The following is a 22,082-nucleotide window of genomic DNA, read 5'->3' on the forward strand; positions in this document are numbered from 1 at the left end:
ATGCTATGAAATGTTCAATTAACGGTAAATAATCTGGATATTTCCAGTAAGTAATTATAGTATTAATTTCTGTATAAAGTATGTTTTTATACCAGCCATGTGGTTATCTATAGTATGAAAATAAAGTGTGTACATTTCGTGTCCTTTATTTCCTATTGCAAAAATAGCTTATCGCGGTTTTATTAACGGTATTAACATTTCTAGTAATTAAGTTTAATGCTTGGCACTAACTTGCTCTGCATTAATGGTGCTGAAAGTTCAGACAGGATGCACGCGTGCTGCCCATCCTCCCACGCGGCAGGCATCGATCCGCTCATGTGATCCATTCTCGCCATGGCTGCGTCAGGCAGAGGTGCTGCTGCGGCTCTCGCGCTACTTTTATTTGCGCTATGTTTGAAAAGTAGCGATGCTCTGCATGCCAAGGGAGCCGTGCCTCTGGACACCATCACCTTCGCAAAGGTAAACGCGCCGAGATAATCCGTTATTTTGTCTGCCCTTCCTACGTAGTGCTTTTCCTTACAACGCTATCGGTTTAGTCTTGTGTTCCACTTCACCCCGTTACAAAAATACAAATTTTAAATGACTAATTTGTCACGTGTCCGGCTTTGCTGTATTCCGTAAACTCCCGGTGGCTGCTGCGCTCCTGAAATAACACAAAATAACAGAAATTAATTTAAATCCTGCCTCTCATTCTTCACAGACGTACGAGGCTGACTCTCTATAAAAAAAAATTAACGGTCCTTGGGGTTGCACCGCTGCAGTAATTTCTCCCTTTTAAAACGCTTATTTCGGTAGACGCGGTTTTGCTATAATTAATTATAGTTTTCATCTAAACTGAACCATCTGCCCTGGCTGGGACACAACCAATGCGGAAGGGACAGGTTAGCGTTGGTGCTGAATTGGACCAATCGCGTGAAGACAAGTTTTCGGGTTTCAGGAAGCGTCTCTGGAACCCAATGGGGCGGTGACTGGCTCGGCAGCGCCAGCTTTTCCATCTATTGGCTAGTCTGTGAGGGGAAGGACGAGCGCCGATGTTTGCATATATGTAAATTCACAGAGCCTCTGGGCGCGCGCACGAGAGAATGGCAGTGACCGAGAGCCCTTCAGCCCGCCTGCTAACATTAATCAGTTATACAAACGAGGAATGCCATTGGTTTTGTCATGCCTGTACTCGTTGTTTAAAACACGTAAATTGATCGGTTGTGATTGTTACAAGCAACATTTTTTTTTCATTGTTTCAAAAAAAGAATACATTTTAAGATGGTTTAGGGGCTTTTGCATGTGCTGCAGAGGCGGAAGTGTGTCTACAGGTCTCCTGGAATCCGTGTTTTAAATGGGCCGGTACTGAGGTCCGGCACTTTTTTTTTTATTTTGAGAGGGAGAGTACTGGCACTTCTCAAGGGAGACGTAATACTTTTAATTAGAGAGTACCGGTATTTCTCAGAAATAAGCATTTCAAGCACTGCCTGGAACACCACTTGTAATGTATGTTAGGTGGTTAATGAAATCAGTGGAGTGATCTGTGTGTAATTTCTATTCACTGGCAACAGTCATTACAAAGAGTTCAGAAGATGACTGCCAAAGCGAAGAGCTTTGCTTTAAACACGCAGGCCACAGATCTGTATTCTGTAAGCTAGCACGGGTAGTAGACACTATAGGACACATTTTGTGCACCTCAAGTAATTGTCATGGAATCACATACAGACATTAATTATTCTATCATGATTATGAGATGGGTGTTCCTGATTTTTTTGATAGATTGTCTTTTTCTTGAGTATCATAATGACATGTTACATAACAGTAAATCCCATAGAGAACTGAACACCACCTTCATGGGTGCTCCCAGGTCCCCGGGCACCCCATCCAGGTTACGACTTTTGGCATTGAATCTTGACTTCTCTCGCCAGCAGTTGTTTAAGGTTCCCTACCTCCTGTGATACATCTTATCTCCATAATCACCCTCGTGCTGCATCTTATGGCTCCTCAGTGTCCAGGATGTCTTCTGTCTCTGCCCACTGGGCCCATATCTTCTTGAATTTGTGCGGGCAAACTCTAGCATGATATACCACCTCCTCCGCTGTCATGCACCAGTCCATGTTTGCTAACCATTCTTCCACCTTAAGAATTTTTAACCCTCCCCAAAGCTGGACCACTATTCTCCTGGCCACCATCAATCCCATGTTACTGTGCAATAGTTGATATCTCTTCAGGATCTGCTCCCTTTCCAGATACCCCCATCACCAATTGCAGGGTCAAAGTGAGGGAGCAATCTAGAACCAGTGATATCCTGCCTTACACGGTTTCCCAGTAGTCACATAGTTTTGGGCACTCCCACAGTGCGTAGCAGGGTTCTTTTCTATCCACATCCCCTAAGGCATTGGTCGACATCCGACTGCCCCATTTGGTAAAGGTGAGTCCGTGTCTAGTATGGCCTGTGGAACAACTTCAACTGTACCAGCTGGAAGCCCGGCTAGATTGCTTCCTCTCCTCAGTATCGACAAGCTTCCCCCCACGCATCATCCTCCAGTCTCCCCAAGTCTCTCCCCTTTATTGCGTAGAGTCTCCTGAGGGAGCAGACCGTGTGAGCGGGGAGGTGTAGATTTGCTATACCGCATGTTTTTTGTCATCGGACCCCCAGTACTTCCAACTTTAATGGGGTTTCCTCTTCATTATCGCGGAGAAGGTCTCTGTAACCTTGCAGGATGTGTGTGAACTATTGAAAGCAGAGATATTGATTCCCCTCACAGCTCAAATTTTACCTGGAGTTCGGGGAACAGAATATTCTCCCCCCCTCCTTCCTTCACCCCCAACTTTCAAGATGCCCAGTAGGTTCCATTTCCTTTGTCCCTCCACTTTATTTGGGCGTGCGAGTGGTGCTGAGTCCCAGAGCGGGGTCTCCAGCGTGACTCTGCCCTTCCAGCCCAGTGCTACTAACGCTTCTAACCATATCCTAACCGTCTGTGCGGTTCTGGTTTGGCAGTGAGTTCAACTTGCCGCCCCCCCCATACAGCCAGCAAATGTAACCCCGGTGTCCATAGCCCTCCTGTCTGCAGAAATTGATGGCTTCTGCAGGGGCTTGTGTACCAAGTTGCTAATGATTTGTACCTGGACTGCCCAGTAATATAATTCTAGGTTTGGGAGCCCAGACAGTTTCCGCAGTCTGGTCGCTGCGTCATCTTCTTTTAAAAATTCCTCTGGGATCCTAAATGGTGTATTCTGCAAGATATACAAGAACTTGGGGAGGTAGATCATTTTGAAAAAAAGGCCGCATGGCCTAGTTCAGAGACCAGGAGCTTTCTTCAGTGGGAGACCGCTTATGTGAGAGCTATTGGCTTTGACATTGTCTGTTAGCCGTGTTGTCCAGCAGTAGGGCTGTGCAGCATGGTTAAAAGTGGGAAAAAGAACGATTTGACACGGCCTGTGATGGCTGCGTCATAGCATTTTGTTTCTAATGGTAGTTGATTGGGCAACATGGACAAATGGAGGGAGAATGTGAGGGAACAAGAAACAGATGACTGGAGTGTAAAAAAAAGTGCTATGATACGGCTAGCACTGGCTGCGTCATTGTACTTTTTTGCCTTATGACGAGTGGGAGGGGGCAGCAAAGACAACGGGATAGGGAAGAAGGAACATGGACAACGGAAGGTAGGAAGGAAGAAGCAACATGGATGAGAGGAGGGTAGGAGGGGAAGAAGCAACATGGCCGACGGGAACACGGGCGGAAGAAGTGACACGGCCGACTTGGAAGCAACACGGACCACATGAAGAAACACAGACAATGACGACTGGGGAAGAAGAAAGGAAACAATAGTACCTCATTCGCAACGCCAGCGTGGAGGACACTAATCAAAATGAAGCAATCATTACTTGGTCCATGCTCCCAACAAAAGAAGGGGAAGTACATCTGGCTGGCCAATTCGGAGGCAGCAGGTAAGAGTGACAATGAAGCCAACGAATGGTAAGCAACAGGCAAGCTCCAAATCCCTTTTAGTAAACAAAGTGACTTGCTAGCGACAGCTCATGCACTGACTCAGTCAAGAACTAAAAATAGTTTTGATTAGCTGACTTTTCCATTGAGTACACAAAGATTTGTGTACCTTACATAGATTGAGAGCTGCCGAAGTTTAAAATATTTCTGAATCCCCACTTATCTCCTGGCCTTTTGAGACTTAACATGCCCAATGTCTGTAGAGTTAGAAGAGGGCTCCATTTGACATCAAACAACTGCTCCTAGCAAGGGCACAATTCAAACAAGGATTGGTAAATTGAATACTTCTCGCCTTTGGGACCTATTGGCTCTGAAGATGTTTTTTGTTATTCTGTACAGCATCCCGATACTATGTAGGGCAGCTAAACAAAGAGGAACTAAGATCATTTTCTCGGTGCATGCATCAAGTATTTGTGCAATTTACAAAATGACACAAATGTTTTTATTTTTTGTTCACTCATGTGAGTTGGATCAGTAAACAAAAAGAAGAAAAATAGCAGTGAAAGTGAGTGGGGGAAGGTAACACGCTTAGGGTTGAAATCATGGAAGGTGTGGAAGCAACAGGTGGCTGGTAGGAAGCGGTACAAGGGCGCAGGTGATTGAAGCAACACAAAGGGCACGGGGAGGAAAGCAAACAGAGAGAGGAACCTGGGGGTAGGCAAATGGAAAAAAACGAGCGCAAAGTGTAGCTAGGGGAGTAGCACACAGGCGAGAAAGCAACACGGGGGGTGGGGAAGAAGCCCAAGAGGGCAAGGGCATCAATAACAGGAGGAAGCACACAGGCAGGGAAAGAGCAAAACAAGCCTGGTGGAGGGAGAAAGTAAACAAGGGAGACAGCTGATAAACACATACACTCTCATATAGTGCTTAAACAAAAAGAAAAAGGTAGCACCTGAAAAGCGAGCAGTGGAAGGACACTATCGTCCATGCTCAAGGGGAGGGACAAACACAAGCAGCGGAAGTAAAGCCCACACAAACTGCCAAATAAAAAGCAAGAAAATGAGTCACAATGAAGCAATCCAATGGTACGCAATGGGCAGACTGTAAGCTCACTGTAAGTTTACAATACTTCTTGCAACAGACAGTGCATGTGCTTTCTAGTTGTCGAGTTCTAGTAAAAGAAATTCTTTATTAGCCATCAAAGGAACTATTTGCAGATGGATGGCAACCCAGAGACAAAAAGGAGTCTCTTATTCCCCTTACTCTCAGGGCTGCACACATATCGAGTGTGTGCAAGGGCTTCTGAATGTGTACATCACAGTGTTGTCATACTATACTGGGGTAATTTACTAGAACTCGAGTCTAGCTCAATAACAGCTGACAAAATCTAGGCAGTTTTTACTCACTAATTACAAGAGCTAACATCTGACCTGATACACATGCAAAGGAATATTTGAAGAAATGTGAACTATTTGAGCAATGCTTTTTTTATTGGTGAAGAAATGACTATTTATGACATCAATAGGAGTTGACCACCACATGTTTGTGATAGAATGTTTTCTTTAGTTCAGTGAGCTGGTGAAAATAGGTGGCCTCGAGCGTCAAGATGGCGGCCGCACTCTAAGAGTGTTCTGGACCCCTCTGTCATCTCCTCGCATTCCTGTACTCCTCCAAGGGCAACATTTCGCCAACATACCGTGTAAAGAATAGTGCCCGGAGAGCCAGTAACTCCGATCTGAGGGGCACGTTGAGCGGTGCCACGAAGGCTTGAAACAGCAACCCCCAGCGGCGCTGGTGAGTACGCAAAATAACGGCAGCCTGATCAAAGCCCAGAAGGCCTGCTGATTGCTAGCTGCCAGGTGCAGCTGTGCTTTGGTGGGGGCTAGTTGGGGCACCCGCTGACCGGGCGGTGCACCAAGATCTGCACAATGCGGAGAGGGAGGGGTGCAGCATACATTTGGCCTGTGGATCGTCAGGATTGTGCCTGGAGCTTGGTTGCAAGTGAGTCTGCTCTGAGGTGACGCCCGTGCTGAGAGAGTCGCCACTTAGGGACCGCCGGGCGACTGAGCTGGTCAGAATCGCACCTGCAGTCCTCCCTCTCCCTTCCCTCCTCCTGCAAGGGGATGCGGTAACCAGGATCGGCCTGTGGTCGGCAGGATACCGAATCAACGGCTGCCCCTCACAGAGCGACATGCCTTAGGGGGTTGGGGGTGTTGAGTAAGAGAGACTGGACTCCAGGCAAATCTGAGCCTGCAGAAGATACTGAGGCCTGCTGCACCTAGAGGTGGCGTTTCCTCCTGGCGTACACCTACGCCAGGAGGCCTGAATGACAGGCCTGAATGACAATGGAGCCCCAGTGGAAGCCGAGTAGGCCTCTGTACGAGCCGGACAAGAGTTACTGGTGCCAAACTACAGAGGGGGTGCGCAGGGTTGGTGGGGGTGCGGGGCTGGCCTACAAGGGCGGAAGACCTCTGACGACAACAGACTGGACTATGAAGAGGCTAGATTGATGGTCAGAGGCCGCCCTAGTTTGCCTCAGTGTCTGGACTATGGAGCCAGGGATGCAGTGGTGGCTGGTGACATTTGAAAGTGGTGAGGCGTACAATTTGTGGCTGAGCACACTATGGCGAGCGAGCGTAGCAAACGAGCCTGACTTGCGCTGCTCATGGCTGAAGCGAATAACAAAATGTGCATCTGACATTACCATGCAAAGATAACTGCTCATTTTCCACACGGGCTGCTTAATGCTGGATAAACTAGAGTCAAAACACAATTATCTTCATGTAAGCCCATGAGTGCAATAATTTGGTAGAATGCACAGAAATGCTTTTCAGTACGCATCCTTGGGGCCCTTTACAGTCACAAGGGTGACACTGTCCTGCAAGATTTGCGCTGAGAGACTTTATTTTTATCTTCTGTAGCAGAATCACCCTTGTCACCTGGAAAGTGAGACAGTAATGAAGCCTGAAGGTGGTAAAGTGGGCGAGGATGAAGACGGTTGCTTCTCAATTAAATCGACTCAAAAGCATCTCAAAATGTATGTGTTTCTGATGACTTTGTGAGCACCCCAGACCTTTGAGCGCAGGCAGGAGGCATCACTCTCTCAAAAAAGCCTGTTTATGCGCAGAGACGCTAAGAACCTTGGCAGGAAAGCCACAGCTTCAAGTCTTTGCCGCTTTTAATGCAGACACATTTATGGATAAAGGGAACACTGTGGGCGGTAGGTGCGTGCGTGGAAACGTACCTGGGGAAAACATGCGCTCCGAGAGAGGGATTAGACTACAAAGAGCTATCTGCGTCGAGGTGATAATCGACAACTAAGAAATAAATAACGTGGAATTGGTTGATGGATTCAGCAGAGGTAAAATCGCTGTTCTGATAGGAAAAGAACGAATAAAGAGAAAAGGGAAAAGTCTTCATGCGCATCCTGAAAGCCAAATGGTTAGTAGAGGAGCACAAACCTGGGGGGAGAGAACTGTATAAGGTGGTAGCCAAGCCTCTCGCAAGAATACTACCTACCGCATAAGAATGGTGCTACGATGCTTGCACATTTACTGATTGTCGTTGTGACATTTCAAAGTGCCACACATGAAAGGATAAGAAGTGCAAGTTTTGCGCTTTAAAGCAAAAACGGGGCCAGCAATCCAAGGGAACAGAAAAACTCCAGCTTTTTAAAAAGACTTCAAGCTCTCTGCCATGGAACCGCCCCTCCCCCTCCGCTCAAGCCTCCCCGCCCTACCCTTTCCAACAAACCCAAATACCAGCTTTTAATCCATCGGCTGCAGTGAAAAGAATCTCTGGTGTTAGGAAGAGCCAAGAAGCCTGCACGTCACGAGTATTTACAAGGACGATTGAAAGTGCACCCGCTCGACGATGAAGGTGTAAATGTAAACACAGTGTTTTCTATAAGTTTAGGCATCACTTGCATGGCACCTTCACGCCCTGTATTGCATCTTTTTCTAAAGCAGACACGGTGCAGGACGTTCTCGTGTAAAGAGCGTTCACCAGTGTGAAGTGCACCCTCTGCTCACAAGTAATTTCTGTAAGTGCACAACACGTGCGCTGCTCACTGATACCTGCTGTCTGTGAAACGGATGAGAGACATAGACCTGCTGCTAATGTTTACAGTTCAGCACATTATAAATGGAACCTGCCTCTGACTGTCTCTAACGTGCTTCGTGCACGTGCAGTTTTCTTCCGTCATCCGGCTGCACCCCTACAGTTTTACAACTGCACCACCAGTCACGGACGGTTGGGGGGGAAATGAGGTCATTGCAGGGGGATGGGGGAGGCGGGAGGGGTTTGTTTCATTAAAAAAATAAAAAACTTACCATCCCACTTCTGGAAGGGTCCCGACTCCTGCTCCCGCTGTCCTGCATGTTCAATTCTTGCAGCTTTCGTCAGAGAGGCAGCCTGCCTCCCTCCCCCTGCCAATCACAACGCTGCAATGGCAGCATTGTGATTGGTGAGGCGCATCAGAGCGCGCCCCACCGGGCCATTTTCCTCTGAAGGCTGCTGCAAGGGAGAGTGGGCGGTCCTGCTCGAGGGTAGGGGGGGAGTGGCTGGCCCACTGTTGTGGGTATTGACTGTTTGGTCGGCCCCAGGGCCAACCAAACTGTCAATACCCACAGCAGTGAGCAAGCCACTCCCCCCCCCTGCCCTCGAGCAGGACCGCCCACCCCCAACGAGGCACTTCTGCTTTCTCACCGTGCGAGAAGCAGAAACATAAAATGGTAGTTATTACCATTTATGTTTCTGCCTTCTCGTACCGCGAGAAAGCAGTGGGACGATGCCCCCATGCCCCAATGGGGGAGCTGCCACTGCAGGGATGGGAGGTCGAGGGAAGAGACGGAGCATTCTTGTCTGACACCTTGAAAACCTGGCGAGGGATAGAAGAGACTGAAGCCCTCCCGACCACCCCGAGATCAAGACAGAAATTCCACTGGATCCCACTCTGTAGACGTCACGTCTACATAACCCCTGAAGCGCGTCTGAACACAGATAGCAAGGAAAGGGTGCTGCGGAATTAGGCACAACAACGCAAGTAACTTCAAAAGTGGTGCCCTGGAGGCAGACACACGCTGTAGATCTGCGCCGCCTCTCTCAATACAATTTTGCCATGGGGAAAGATAAAGGGGCAAAGCCACTACCTTCCCAATCCCCATGGAACAATACACCACAGGTGGCCTCAGCCACAATGAGGTCGCACCGACCCAGACCCCCACCTGGACGGAGAACTCTCTAAGATCCTGCAAGCCATAAAGTCTTCCCAAGACTCAGAAAAAAACAAAATAGGGGAAGTGTGAGTAGGCATGGCCCTCATCCGCCAAGATCTTTGTGATGCCACTGCCTGGATAATAGAAGCAGAATCCCTATTGTCTGTGGTGGAAGATGATGTATCCCATCTGAAAGAACTGGTCAAGCAGCTACTATCTCACACCAACAAGCTCCATAGGCGGGCAGAAGACGCTGAAAATCAGTTGCGCCGAAATAATCTCTGCCTGGTGGGAGTCCCTGAAGGGGCAGAACCAGCGCAAGTGGCTACCTTTGTCGAAGACTGGCTCAAATCCTGTATGCCACCAGGCACACTCTCAACGTGGTTTGTCGTGGAATGCTCCCACCATGCCCTCACACCCACACCGCCGCTGCCAACCCCACACTGGCCAATCATTGCCAAGATCCTAAACTTCAAAGATAGGGATGCCATCCTGCAAGAAGCTCGTACCTGTCCAACCTTGTTTTATCAAGGCACCAAAGTAATGATTTTCCCGCACTATACTAAGGAAATGCAGAGGAGATCATACTAATCAGTAAAGCAGAAACTACGAGCCCTAAATCTCTCATTCAGACTCCTCTTTCCGGCCCGGCTCAGGGTGGTCTTCAAAAACAAACCCCTTTTCTTTGAAAATCCGGAGACGGCATGGACTTCCTGGGTAACTGAGGAATATCCACTCCGTCCAAGGACAACTGTCCCTCCACCGGACCCTCTGACAGCATCACAAACAACCAAACCCGTGGGCTCCCACAGGCGACGTATTCGATTCCATAGAGGACAAAACGTCCATAGAGCGGTGTCTACCTCGCCTACCGCCACACCCCGGAAGACACCGAGATCGCCTACACTGCACGGACCATCAAACCCCAAAAGGAGCATTGATGGATCGGAAAGGGTCACCGGAGAGAGACCCCTGTGTCCCCAACGCTGGAGTCAGAGGACACAGACCTGTTGCGAAGCCCCCAAATCTAATTAACAATGCACTGTTACCACTATTCGCGCTCTGGAGGACTGGAAATCCTGATACATGGAGGGGTCCACCACTCTGCTCCATAGTCCACTTCAAAGGATAGTTTGTATTTGAGTTTTAGTTAATTGGGCGACAGATGGTTCAGCGAGGGAAGAATAGGATGGATGATGGAGTGGGGTGGGGACCGTTGTACCTGTGGTTGTTATAGTTTCTTGGTTTTGCCGCAACACTGGACATGACATTAGGGATGCACCATCTTGCATCTGCCATAGCAAGGTAGGATTCCCCCAGCTACTCCCAGGGCCTTGCCATTCAGATCCAATAGGTCACCCACACCAATGGCCCTACATGCCAATATTTAATCGACATGGCAACGCCCCTCTACGTGGGTGAACCCCTCACGTTCCTCTCCTGGAATGTGAACGGGCCTCTAGATAAAGTGAAGCGTACAGCAATCCAAAAATACTCACAAAAAGCTGCCCTGCATGCCCTTCTGCTGCAAGAGACACATCTTATGGGGAATCATTGCCCTTTTTAGCGCGCCAACTGTTCAATAGAGTTTGGCATTCGGCGTTCTTGCGGGAATTCCGAGGAGTGGCAAGCCTTCTGCAGTGATCCCTTCCCTTCACACCAGTCCAGACAATTAGAAACCCTCAAGACCTCTTTGTGGCCATTACGGGGACACTAGGAAATTCCACTATTAACCTTGTATAACATTATATACCTCCAGCGACCCTGGAGCCCACCTTCCGTGCTACTGTAGAAGTAATATCTTCCCTTCCCCAGGGTAAAAAGCGAGGATGAGCGCCGGCAAATTCATTTCCTGATGGAAGAAATAAGACATATATCACTTGAATCCGCCAAGTGTATGTGGAGGTCCTCCACCGCCCGATTCTATGGATGGGATGATAAGAATAGCATGTTGCTCCACTGGCTTTCTTCACATCCCCTAGCCCACCCGATAGTTCCAGAAGTCCGAGATAATCAAGGGCATATGTCTCGCACCCGACCGCAATTGCACAGACCGTTGCAGATTATTACAGGGAGCTATATTCCACGGATCGATCACGTGTACTAGACTCCAGCCCCCAATTCCTACAAGATATCCCTCTCCCAAGGCTCTTGGAAGTGGAAGCCCAGAGCCTTGATGACCATAGTATGAGGGAAGAGATCGACGTGCAATCTCATCGCTCACAACCCGAAAGACTCGTGGCCCCGTCTGCTTCCTAGCGGAGCACTATGTGGCATTCCGGAAAACTTTGGTCCCACATCCTCCATGCTCTATACGAGGAGGTGGCAGAGAAAGGCATCTTCCCGCCAGGACATTGATACAGCTGTGGTAGTAGTCATACCCAAAACAGACCCCCCCCCCATCTGCCTCCAGCTCACACTACCAGCTAATCTCACTCATAAATACCGAAGTCAAAATATATGCGACCTTGCTAGCCACATGTCTTAAACAGGTGATTGGCAGCTTAATACACTGATCAATTCGGCTTCATGCCGCACCAAAGCATGACACTTTCGCTGTGGCGCCTACACGTGGCACTCTCATCACCAACTCCTTTCTCCATATCTAGCCTTATTATTATTCAACTTTGAAATGGTCTTTGACACGTTTGATTGGCTGTATTTGGGTAATGCACTGGAGAGGGCTGGATTAGGCTCTAATTTCAGGATGGTATTATGGGTGCTCTATTCGAACCTGTGCGTGAGGGTCCTCATCAATGGGGCACTCTCAGAGATGTTCCCTATCAAAAGAGGGATGCCCTCTATCTCCCCTCCTCCAAAATAGAGCTGTTTCTGTTAACTTGTATTATCCATGCTGATACACAGATACGGGGTTGGCAGAGGCAGGGTGCACATAAGGATCGCATCGCTCTGTATGCAGATGATGTCCTGCTCTTCCTCGCAGACCCGGCACGCTCGGGTCTCTAGTGCCTCCATATCCTTCGGCTATTCGGCGAGGCGTCAGGACTGTGCCTTATCCTGGCCAAATCAACTTTAATACCCCTTCATAGCTCAGGGGAATGTATAGATTTGCAGACTACCATTCCCCTGTGACGCCTCTCCTTCAAGTATCTTGGCATCTGGGTGGCCCTCCACTCAGAAATGACCTGGTCCCTCAACATCAACCACTTACTTAAGCGTGTAAAGAAGGACCTCTGCAGATGGCAATCCCTCCCCTTCAATCTCCTCGGCAGGACTGCCCTATTCAAAATGATGGTGCTGCTCCGGTTTTTATAAGTGATCCAGAAGCTTCCACTTCATTTCCCCCGCAAGTAGTTCAGTGAAATAGATGACATAATCACAACCTTTCTCTGGGGTAACTCAAGGCCACGTAGCCCTTGTCCACTGTCAACGACCTCCTTCTACCGAGGTATGGGAATGACAAGCCCTTTCCTGTACTACCTGGCCACCCGTATCCTGGTGATACAAGACTAGTTTAACATAGGTTGGTCCGATCTGGCCTACTGGCTGGAACTAGAGAGCCTCTGGTTTTCCTGGGTCCAGGCCATGCTCTACGGGGCCCCGATCCCTCAAACTATCCTGGCGGTGACTCGTGCAGTCCTACTGGCATGGTGCTCTGCATTGCGATAGACTCAGTGGGATGCCAAACTCGCATTACAGACGCCCCTGTGGCATGGAAACTGGCTTGGGGAGGTTGGGGTCGCTGGATGGGTTTCGGATGTGGGACCTGATGGGGATTACACACCTGGGGCACGTGGGGAAGGGAGAGCACCTACGCTCCTTTCAAGACGTACAGCATACTTACTCACTACATTCCACCCAGTTCTATAAATATCTCCAACTCCCGCACGTCATTGCCCCTCACGCCCCTGAAAACACTACATTCCCAGAATTCAGCCTTCTAGAGGCCAAAATCCTCATGGGTAACCTGGGGAAAGACGGAGTCTCTCAAATCTACCGATCCCTGATACATTTTCCATCTACCCTTCACTCTTATAGAGCGCTTGGAATAATAACTGCGTCCTCTAGAGGAGGAGATCTGGAAAGATGCTCTGATGGCCCCCTGTGTACTCACCATTTCTGCCAGGCTCCGACTAATCCAAATATATTACCTCCACTGCACCTACCTTACTCCTGTCCGCTTACATCGGGCTGGATTGCTTCCCGCCCCAGGGTGCCCGAAATGCGCTGCAGAACCCGCAGATTTCTATCACATGGTCTGATCCTGCACCTCCCTCACCAGTTATTGGGCAGCCATAGTAGAACTGAGCGATATATTGGGCAGGACTGTCCCACTTAGCCCCCTTAAGCTTATGGGCGAGCGTTATTACGCGCAGTGACTTTTTTGACTCTTTGGAAAATTACGAGGACTCGACGCATCATGATCGTGATGTTCGTGCTGTGACTCTGACTTCTTTATATTATACACTTGCCTGTTATAGTAGACTATCCTGACTTAAGTCTATTACACGGTGTTGATTATGTATCCAATACGTACCGACTTTCCAGGATTTCTTGTCTGATTCTGAAGTTTATAGAATTATTCGATAGCCTTGAGAAAGTCTGAGTACCGACAAGTACTGACGAAACACGTGTTGGCTGTGTCCCACTTTGGAAATTGGTCTCTTAAAGCAATAAAAAGAACGTCTTCTATTATAACTACGTGGACTGTTCATCATGTCTTATTGGATTTTGGACTGCCATACATGACTTTATGAGTTGTGAGATTGTCTTTTTGATCTTGAATTAATATCTGTCCTTATTACTGGTTATCGAGTGGGACCTATGTACACAGATTAAGGGTGTGCTGTATTAGCTTTTGTTTTCTGATATTTAATTATTTTATGTAGGCATATTTACGAACGTCTATGTTCTTCCAAGATACATTGCGAGTCCCTTGCTAGCGAAGAGATATTTATAGAACATAGAAAGTCCCTTGCTTGCAAAAAGATATTTATAGAGCATAGTAATCCCCGTTCCTTACCAAAGCAGTATACTGCCCACCCATCCAAACCTCCAACATTCGCCGGGTTACACTTACTTTTCGGCGTGCGGAGGCGTTACGTCATCAGTCCGGTATCATCCATACATAAATGCGATGGGTTGACCCGTGCCTATTTATATATTTAAAATATAGGTTACACCTGTGTGTGTTTTGCAGAACCCTCGTGATACGCGGACTTGATCGATGCGCGTTTCCGTTCAAATCCCTTCTGGGTTGCCAGTAAACAAGGAGAACGGGTCTCGCGTAGCATACTAACTACTCCTAGCGTGTTCCGCCATCTTGGAACAAGTCTCTTTGCCGATTTTAATCTTTGTAGATCACTCATTCTAATTTTAATCTTCACTCGATTTCTGCAAGTGAGACACAAAGTAGGAGTTTTTAACGTCATGAAGGTCTAATATAGTGGTATGCTCTGTTAGGAATTTTTGTATAGCATTATATAGGTTAAACTGGGACTAATCTATGTATTCGTAATAAGACTTCTACACATGGTCTATCTAATAGTGTTGTTGATTTTCAATTCTGAAAGTGAGCACCCTGTTAGAATGGAGATATAGTTAACTTCTGGATCATAGGAGTTTTATGTATAAGATAAAAGACTTCATCATTTATTGTAGCTTCACCTGTCTCCATTTTCCCTATATAATAAAGGACATCCAGTCCTCTCTGGAGTTCAAACCTTTGTTAATGGTATCTAACTTGCTCATGTACCACTGTTCTCTCTTTTTTCTCATTTTATCTATATTGCCTCCACATCTGTTGATCATCACATTTATGGTTTAGTTGGGTATAATGTTGTGTGAGCGGTGCATTTTCATTATTGGTACGCACTGCAGATCTGTGTTCTAGAAGCCTTAGTCGTAGTTCGCGTCCTGTTTCACCCACGTAGCCTACGCCACATGGGCAGCTCAGGAGGTAAACAAAGTTTTTGCTCCTACAGTTATTCAACACATCTGGGGTGAGCATGAAGCCATTAAATTCAAAGCTTTTAGCCACTATACATTGCTCACAGATTGAACAGGATCCACATTTGTAGTTAACTACTGCTTTTGTGATATGCATATTAGTCTGGATTGTCTCCTCATTATCTTTATAGGTATGGACTAGAGAGTTGCGCAAATTTTTGTTATGCCTAAAGGTGAGCATATGTTTATCTAAAGGTTGTTCTCTCTCGTCATTCAGGATTTTCAGTTTCTATTTATGATATTTTTGATTTGATTGTTGACTTGGGAAAATTTACTAATAAACACTATCTTATCTGTAGATTTCTTCTTTCCTCTCTCTCTATTCATGTCTAGCATGTGTTCTCGGTCGTAGAATCTGGCACCCTTGATCAAATTCGTAATAAGCTTTTTCGGGTAGCCCCTATCACCTAACTTCTTTATCAAGACCTCACAGTGGGCATAGGAATCCTCTAGTGTTGTACAATTCCTGCGTAAACGTAGGAATTCCCCGAAGGGGGTATTATCTCTTTGTGCCTTGGGGTGATTACTCTCGTAATGCAGGAGTGTGTTTTTATCTGTTGGCTTAGTATATAATTCAACAGCCAATCTATTCTCATTGTTTTTGATACAAATATCTAGAAAATTGATCTTCGTGTTACTCCATTGTGATGTAAATTTAAGATTTGGGTCTCCTAAGTTTAGCCAGGAGATGAATTCTTCCAGATCCTCACTGGTACCGTTCCAGATGAAAATAATATAATCTATGAAACAATACCAGTGACTGACGTTTTTGAAGAAAGGCGATAGTTCATTAAAAACATGTTTCTGTTTAAATTTGCTAACGTACAGACATGCCAGACTTGGGGCGCAAGTTGCGCCCATACTGGTCCCTTTTATTTGTTGAAAGAGATCTATTTTATATAAAAATAGATTGTTCTTAAGTACCATGCTTACACAGCTCATTATAAAATCAATGTTGCCACCACCTAGGCCTTCTGTTTTCAGGATTGATCTTACTGTTCTTATGGTATCATCTTGCGAGTTGTTTGTATATAGGGCTTCAATATCGAGAGTGACCAAAAGCTGGGTCACCCCTTTGAAGCCCAGACCCTCAAACGTCGAGATCTCATGTGCCGAGACTCTTAAATAAGATCTTTGTTTTGCTTCAATGGGTTTAAGAAAGAAGTCGGCATATTTACTGAGAGGTTCTAAAATTGAACCAATGCCACTCGCTATGGGTCGCATGGGTGGGTCACTTACATTCTTATGGATTTTAGGTAACCCATATATCGCTGGTGTTATGGGATTTGAATGGTATAAAAATAAAAATTCTTCGCAAACCCATTCTTCACTTTTGGCTATATCTAGAAGTTCATAAACTTCTTACTTCAATTTATCGTTAAGTGGATGAGATACCTGTTTGTAGTGTTCTTGAACATTTAAGAGGCCGATCATTTTATCATTATAGTCTTTACTATCAAATACAACCACCCCACGCCTTTATCGGCGGGTTTTGTGGTAATACTTGAATCTTCTTTCAGTCCTTTGAGAGCTGTCTGATGATTTTTAGAAAAATTATTCTTTTATTTTTGTGAGCGAGCCAGCAAGTTTTTCGTTTCAATCCCTACAGTTCTTTAGAAAATCTCAATATTTTTACTAACTTGACCAAGAGTAGGTGTGAAGGATGATTTACTTCTCAATCCAGAAACATTGGTACTATGGCGGCATTCTCTGCCTTCAAAGAAGTCTTTTAACCAAATCGTTTTATAAAAAATAATTTGAGATCTTTCTCAAACTCAATGCAAAATAGGAGTTTTTAACGTCTTGGAGGTCTAATATAGTGGTATGCTCTGTCAGGAATTTTTGTATAGCATCATATAGGTTAAACTGGGACTAATCCATGTATTCGTAATAAGACTTCTACACACGGTCTATCTAATAGCGTTGTTGATTTTCAATTCTGAAAGTGAGCACCCTGTTAGAATGGAGATATAGTTAACTTGTGGACAACGTCTTAGGTCAGATTTGGATCAGTGTATCATGCACTTTTTGTATTAGTATACTGCTCCTGACATGTTATATAACAAGGGGCACCACCATTTTAATTGTATTACCTAGAATCACTGATAGATGCGATGTAGACATTTCTCACTGTGTTGTGAATTTATGGTGAAACATTGTCTAGACATGTAGATTGATACTTGTGTTTTAATATACAGGTGTTTTAATGGTTCCAGTTAAAATCATTTTTTTCTCTGAGAGTCACAATTTCAGTCTTGATAAAGATGGTCTTATAAGGTTTCCATTGAAACGCGTCAATGCCCTTTAATAGAAACATAATCTGTGAAGAGACTGGTACCACTGACTACTTATCAACACTACATTACCAGGTTTCAGCCCCTAATAAGAGATCACGGATGTGTAGCATTTTAATGACATATTCTTCTGTCTGTTATATGTACTCTCTTTTTAACTTGTAACATGTTTTTAATGTGAATGGTTTTTATCTTGATGTGTTCATAATATGTATGCCACTTTGAGTTAATTCTAAATGTTATTTGGGGAAACAGCATATTTGATTGTCTACACACTCCAAGTCTTATCTATTTTATAATATTCTTGACTAATCAATTGATTTATACCTTTTTATAAAAACGTTGTCTTCATTGTTAACCCTGGGTATACAGTTATATCTCCCTAATATGAGTGATGTGAGCCTGGGCGAGTGAAATCAAGGTGTACACTGGTGCACATAGTTTATACTATTACGAGTCCTGTAGTACAGTCCAAAGGAAATTTCTTTTATAATACAGTTGTAATGCACATCAGCCACATTTGTTAAGGAGTATCCCATCTAACGACTTCTAAATAAAGCCCTTATTCTGAAAAACATGGAGTTTGGTCTTTTGTCACTGTTTGGTCTACTACCCCAATTTGCTAGAAATTAACTTTGCCAAGACAGACTAAAAATGTGCATCTTACAGTCTGCTACTGGAAGAGGCCATCCTATTCCTCCACTCTGCCAGATGGCTTTTTGAGCCGCTTCTCCATCACATCTGCTTTGGCATGTTTCTGCAACAATCAGTTTTTCTGTTCTTCCACATTGCCCTCTGTTGATGACACTTTCTGCTTTACATTTTATGTGGTGTTAGCCAGTGTTTTCATTAGGTACCTCAACAAAGACACATCCTGGGTCAGGCTTTTACAGTGTGTATCCTCCATCTCAGCTACCTACTCTTTGCACTGGGAGGGAGGCAGTCAGTAAGCTGAATTGTTCACTACAAGTGCACAGCCCTTCTACACTACAAGTCAGACCCATCTATTTTCTTCTTTGCAGCTTTGACACACCGGTCGGCATTGGGGCCCACTCCCTTAGTAGCCTTCAAAGTTGCACCAGCTATGTCCACCCACATCACTCTTGGCCACTCACCTTCCAAAGGCGTGAGCGGTCTGTTTACGTGCCCGTCGTGTATATGAGCCCTTCTAAAGAACTGCCACCATACATAATTTTTTTAAGAATTTCATTTGATCACCTCTGGGTACTTCTCCCACTTTGGAAATTTGTGTTAGGTTCCACTTATTAAAACTCCTGCATTTCTGCCACTTCTTGCATTCTCTCTACATTTAGTTGTCTTTCTAGTCTGAAAGTGGGGGTTGTGCTGAGTATTTTTATGATTACCTTTATGATTACCATTAACTGGGAAACCACATACTATTTCTGAATATTAGCTAGGCCTATGCATCTGTCACAAGTTGTTCAGCATAGTGCAGTTAGAGAGAGTCTTGTGGGGCATTTCATTGATTACTCTGCATTCTTTTTATGTTTTTTTGGAAAAGAAGGGTATTCTCTTGCCTTGTCTACAGCCGCAAAAGATACTTCCACGTATCCTTTCTCTCAGGGTTGGATATTCTATTCTGTATTTCACTCTCTGGGTTGTTAACAGTGTTGGACAGTTCTTCAATCAGATGCAGATAGGATGGGATCATTTCCTAAAAATCTCAATTATAACTTGCCCAGCTGTATTTTCACTCAAAAGTGCGTGGTGTGTTTGAGTGGAGCACATTTGTTTTTTCTGTCACTTTTTCCAGTATAGTTGTTTACCACCAGATGAAATAAAATGTCCAAGTGTTGTCTGCAAAAAGACTTGATTTTTCTTCCTTTGTGCATTGCGTATTCCTGTTTAAGGCATAGTCATCGGCCAAAGGCAAAAGTTCAAATAGCATAGTGTCATTTCTTGTAAGTCAGGCGTATTGCTGTTCGTGTACTTTCCTTCCATTAAAAGAGGGATTTTTCTTGACTGGCAAGTTTGTTAGCAATCTTGGGAGGTGAAGCAATCACTGGCTATATATTCAAACAAATGAGTCATAAAGCTATGTCTGCAGTGGTAAGCGGCGTTGTAACTGTGGTTTGGTGATCACACCTGATAAAACATTGGCGTTCAGTTTCTAAAAATGTTACAGTGCAGGGCCAATTGAAAAGGCTAATCTTTCTTTCACAGATCAGAAGGAATAGGTAGAGGGGGCTGGAGGTTAAGGAATAATACTTTAAAGACTTTCTCAGGAGTTTGTTTCCGAATTTGATTTTAAGTATCTCAAACGCCAGGTTTACCAGTCGACTCTAAAGCTGGAATTTAAATGAGTGGGTGAGGGAATGCAGGGGTCCTGTTAAAAAAAAAATCAAAGATAACAGTTGAAGTTATTTTTTGATAACCAAATTTGTATTGATGTTTTTCAAAACAAAATTAATCGGTAGCAAATCAAGCACATTATAGAGATGAATTACATTCAAGAAAAGCCGACTGGGCTCTCCCTCCTCCTCTGGGGGACTAGTTAGTTTAATCATTCATGGGGCGACAGGCACACTGCACTTTGGGGGGGCTGTTTGGGCTCATGCAGGGGTGCAGGGAGGGGGGAGTTCTGTTGGGATGGGTGGGTTGGGGTGGGGTGTTGTTCGTTTTTACCGCAAGGCAAACCCTTTATTGTATTGGTGTTTTCAAGGTGCTCTCCGGGGGACGAATGATGGCTTCTGTATGTGATGGGGGGTAGGGACCTGACTTTATTGTCCTGGAACGTTAACGGACTGGGGGATAGGATTAAGCGAGGTGTGGTCCTGCAGTACTTGAAACGACTTTCGCCAGATGTGGTCTTTCTGCAGGAGACACACCTTATTGGTAATTCCTTTTGTGCTATGAATCGACGTGGCTATCGCTTGGTGGCCCACTCGGGCTTCACGTCGGGCTCACGGGGGGTGGGCATCATGGTGAAGAACTCGCTCCCGTTGGAAATAGACGAGGTGCGCCATGATAAGAGGGGACGCTACACTGTCTTGGTGGGGAGAATGGAGGGTAAAGTAGTTGTCTTTGTATCAGTGTATGTCCCACCGGGGTTACAGTCTACGACTTTTGCAGACTTAGGGCGCCTCCTCCTTGACCTTCCGGGGGGGCTTCTGGTGGTTGGGGGGGACTTCAATGCGGTGGTTTCTGGGACCGTGGATCGTCACCCCCCTAGGGACCTCCCCCGGGCGCAGGCGTGGCTGTCCGGCTTCTTAGATACACTGGGATTGGTGGACTGCTGGCGCTTAAAACATCCCACGCAGCTGCAGTACACTTTCCACTCGGGTGCCCATGGTAGCCTCTCACGGCTTGATTATGTCCTTGTCCCCGCGGCCTATGTTGGGAGGGTAGGAGAGGTGCGCCATTTGGCGCGGGGTATCTCAGATCACTCCCCGCTCCTGTTGCACGTTGATGTCTTCCCGAAGGGGGAGGGCAGGGTAGCTCCGATCAATGCCTGGTATCTGCGCGACCCCACTATTCGCGCTGATTTGATTAAATCCTTGCAGCGGTATTTCGATGAGAATGTGGGGTCCGTCCCTTCGGCTATCTCCCTGTGGGAAGCCTTCAAAACAGTTCTTAGAGGGGAGGCCCTCTCCTTTATTTCCCATGCCCGGAGGCGCGAGCAGGAGGAGGTGACCCGGGTGGAGGCCGAAATCGCTGAATTGGAGGGTGATCTAGAGGGTGGGGTGACGGATGCTGCACTACATGTCCTACAACTTAGGCAGGCGGCCTATAGGGCCCTCGTCACGGAGGCGGCCAGGGGCCTCTATAGAGAGCAACAGGGGCGACTGTATGATGTGGGTGATAAGGCTGGTAAACTGCTTGCCTGGTTGGATAAAAAGGAGAGAGCGAGTCGTGTGGTCCCGCTGATTGAGAGGATGGATGGTGTGCGTGTCACCGAGCCAGAAGACATTGTTTCTTGTTTCGCGGATTATTTCCGCGAGGTGTATTCCCCTGTGTCTCCCTGCTCGGAGGAGGATTCCCATGCCCTGCTTAGGGATATCGCGCTGCCTTCCCTTTCGGTGGAGGACAGGGTGTCGTTAGATGCCGCTCCTACCTCCGACGAAATTGCCCTCGCCATACGCTCGGTCGCATCCGGCAAGGCCATGGGCCCGAACGGCATCCCTATCGAGTTGTATAAGCTGCGACCGGATGTACTGGCACCCCACCTCCGTGCGATGTTCCTGGCAGCCCACTCGCTGGGCTCCCTCCCGCCGGACCAACGTCTGGCGACAATCGTGGTGATCCACAAGGAAGGGAGACCTCGAGACCGGGTTACATCCTACCGGCCTATCTCGCTCTTGAATGCGGAGCCCAAAATCCTCGCCAAGGTGCTAGCCAACCGGCTGGTCGGCGTGGTGGGCGATTTGGTCCACCAAGACCAGTCCGGCTTTATTCCCCATCGCAACACGGCCCTTAATCTGCGGTGCTTGCACGGGGTGCTCGCGCGTGTCCCGTTTGTGCGGGAGCCGGCCATATTGGCGTCGTTAGACGCCACCATGGCGTTTGACACGCTCGAGTGGCCATACATCTGGGCTATGCTGGCGAAGTTTGGATTTGGCCCGGGGTTCATCAGCTGGGTCAAATTGTTGTATTCGGGCCCATTGGCGCAGGTGGTGGTGAATGGAAGAGTATCGGTCCCATTCGAGCTGGGAC

The 22,082-nt window shown here is 46.6% G+C and overlaps 1 protein-coding gene across 1 annotated transcript in view; it reads left to right on the top strand.

The window, feature by feature from the left end:
* The first annotated feature begins 222 nt into the window (after positions 1 to 222).
* ERP29 (endoplasmic reticulum protein 29) overlaps positions 223 to 22,082 on the top strand; it is a 122,665-nt gene continuing 100,805 nt past the window's right edge. The window contains exon 1 of the mRNA XM_085634080.1: positions 223 to 459. Coding sequence (XP_085490206.1) covers positions 334 to 459 — 126 coding nt within the window. The 5' untranslated portion in view covers positions 223 to 333. The remainder of the gene's footprint in view (positions 460 to 22,082) is intronic.

This window comes from Triturus cristatus, chromosome 11, assembly GCF_964204655.1.
Source record: "Triturus cristatus chromosome 11, aTriCri1.1, whole genome shotgun sequence".
NCBI lineage: Eukaryota > Metazoa > Chordata > Amphibia > Caudata > Salamandridae > Triturus > Triturus cristatus.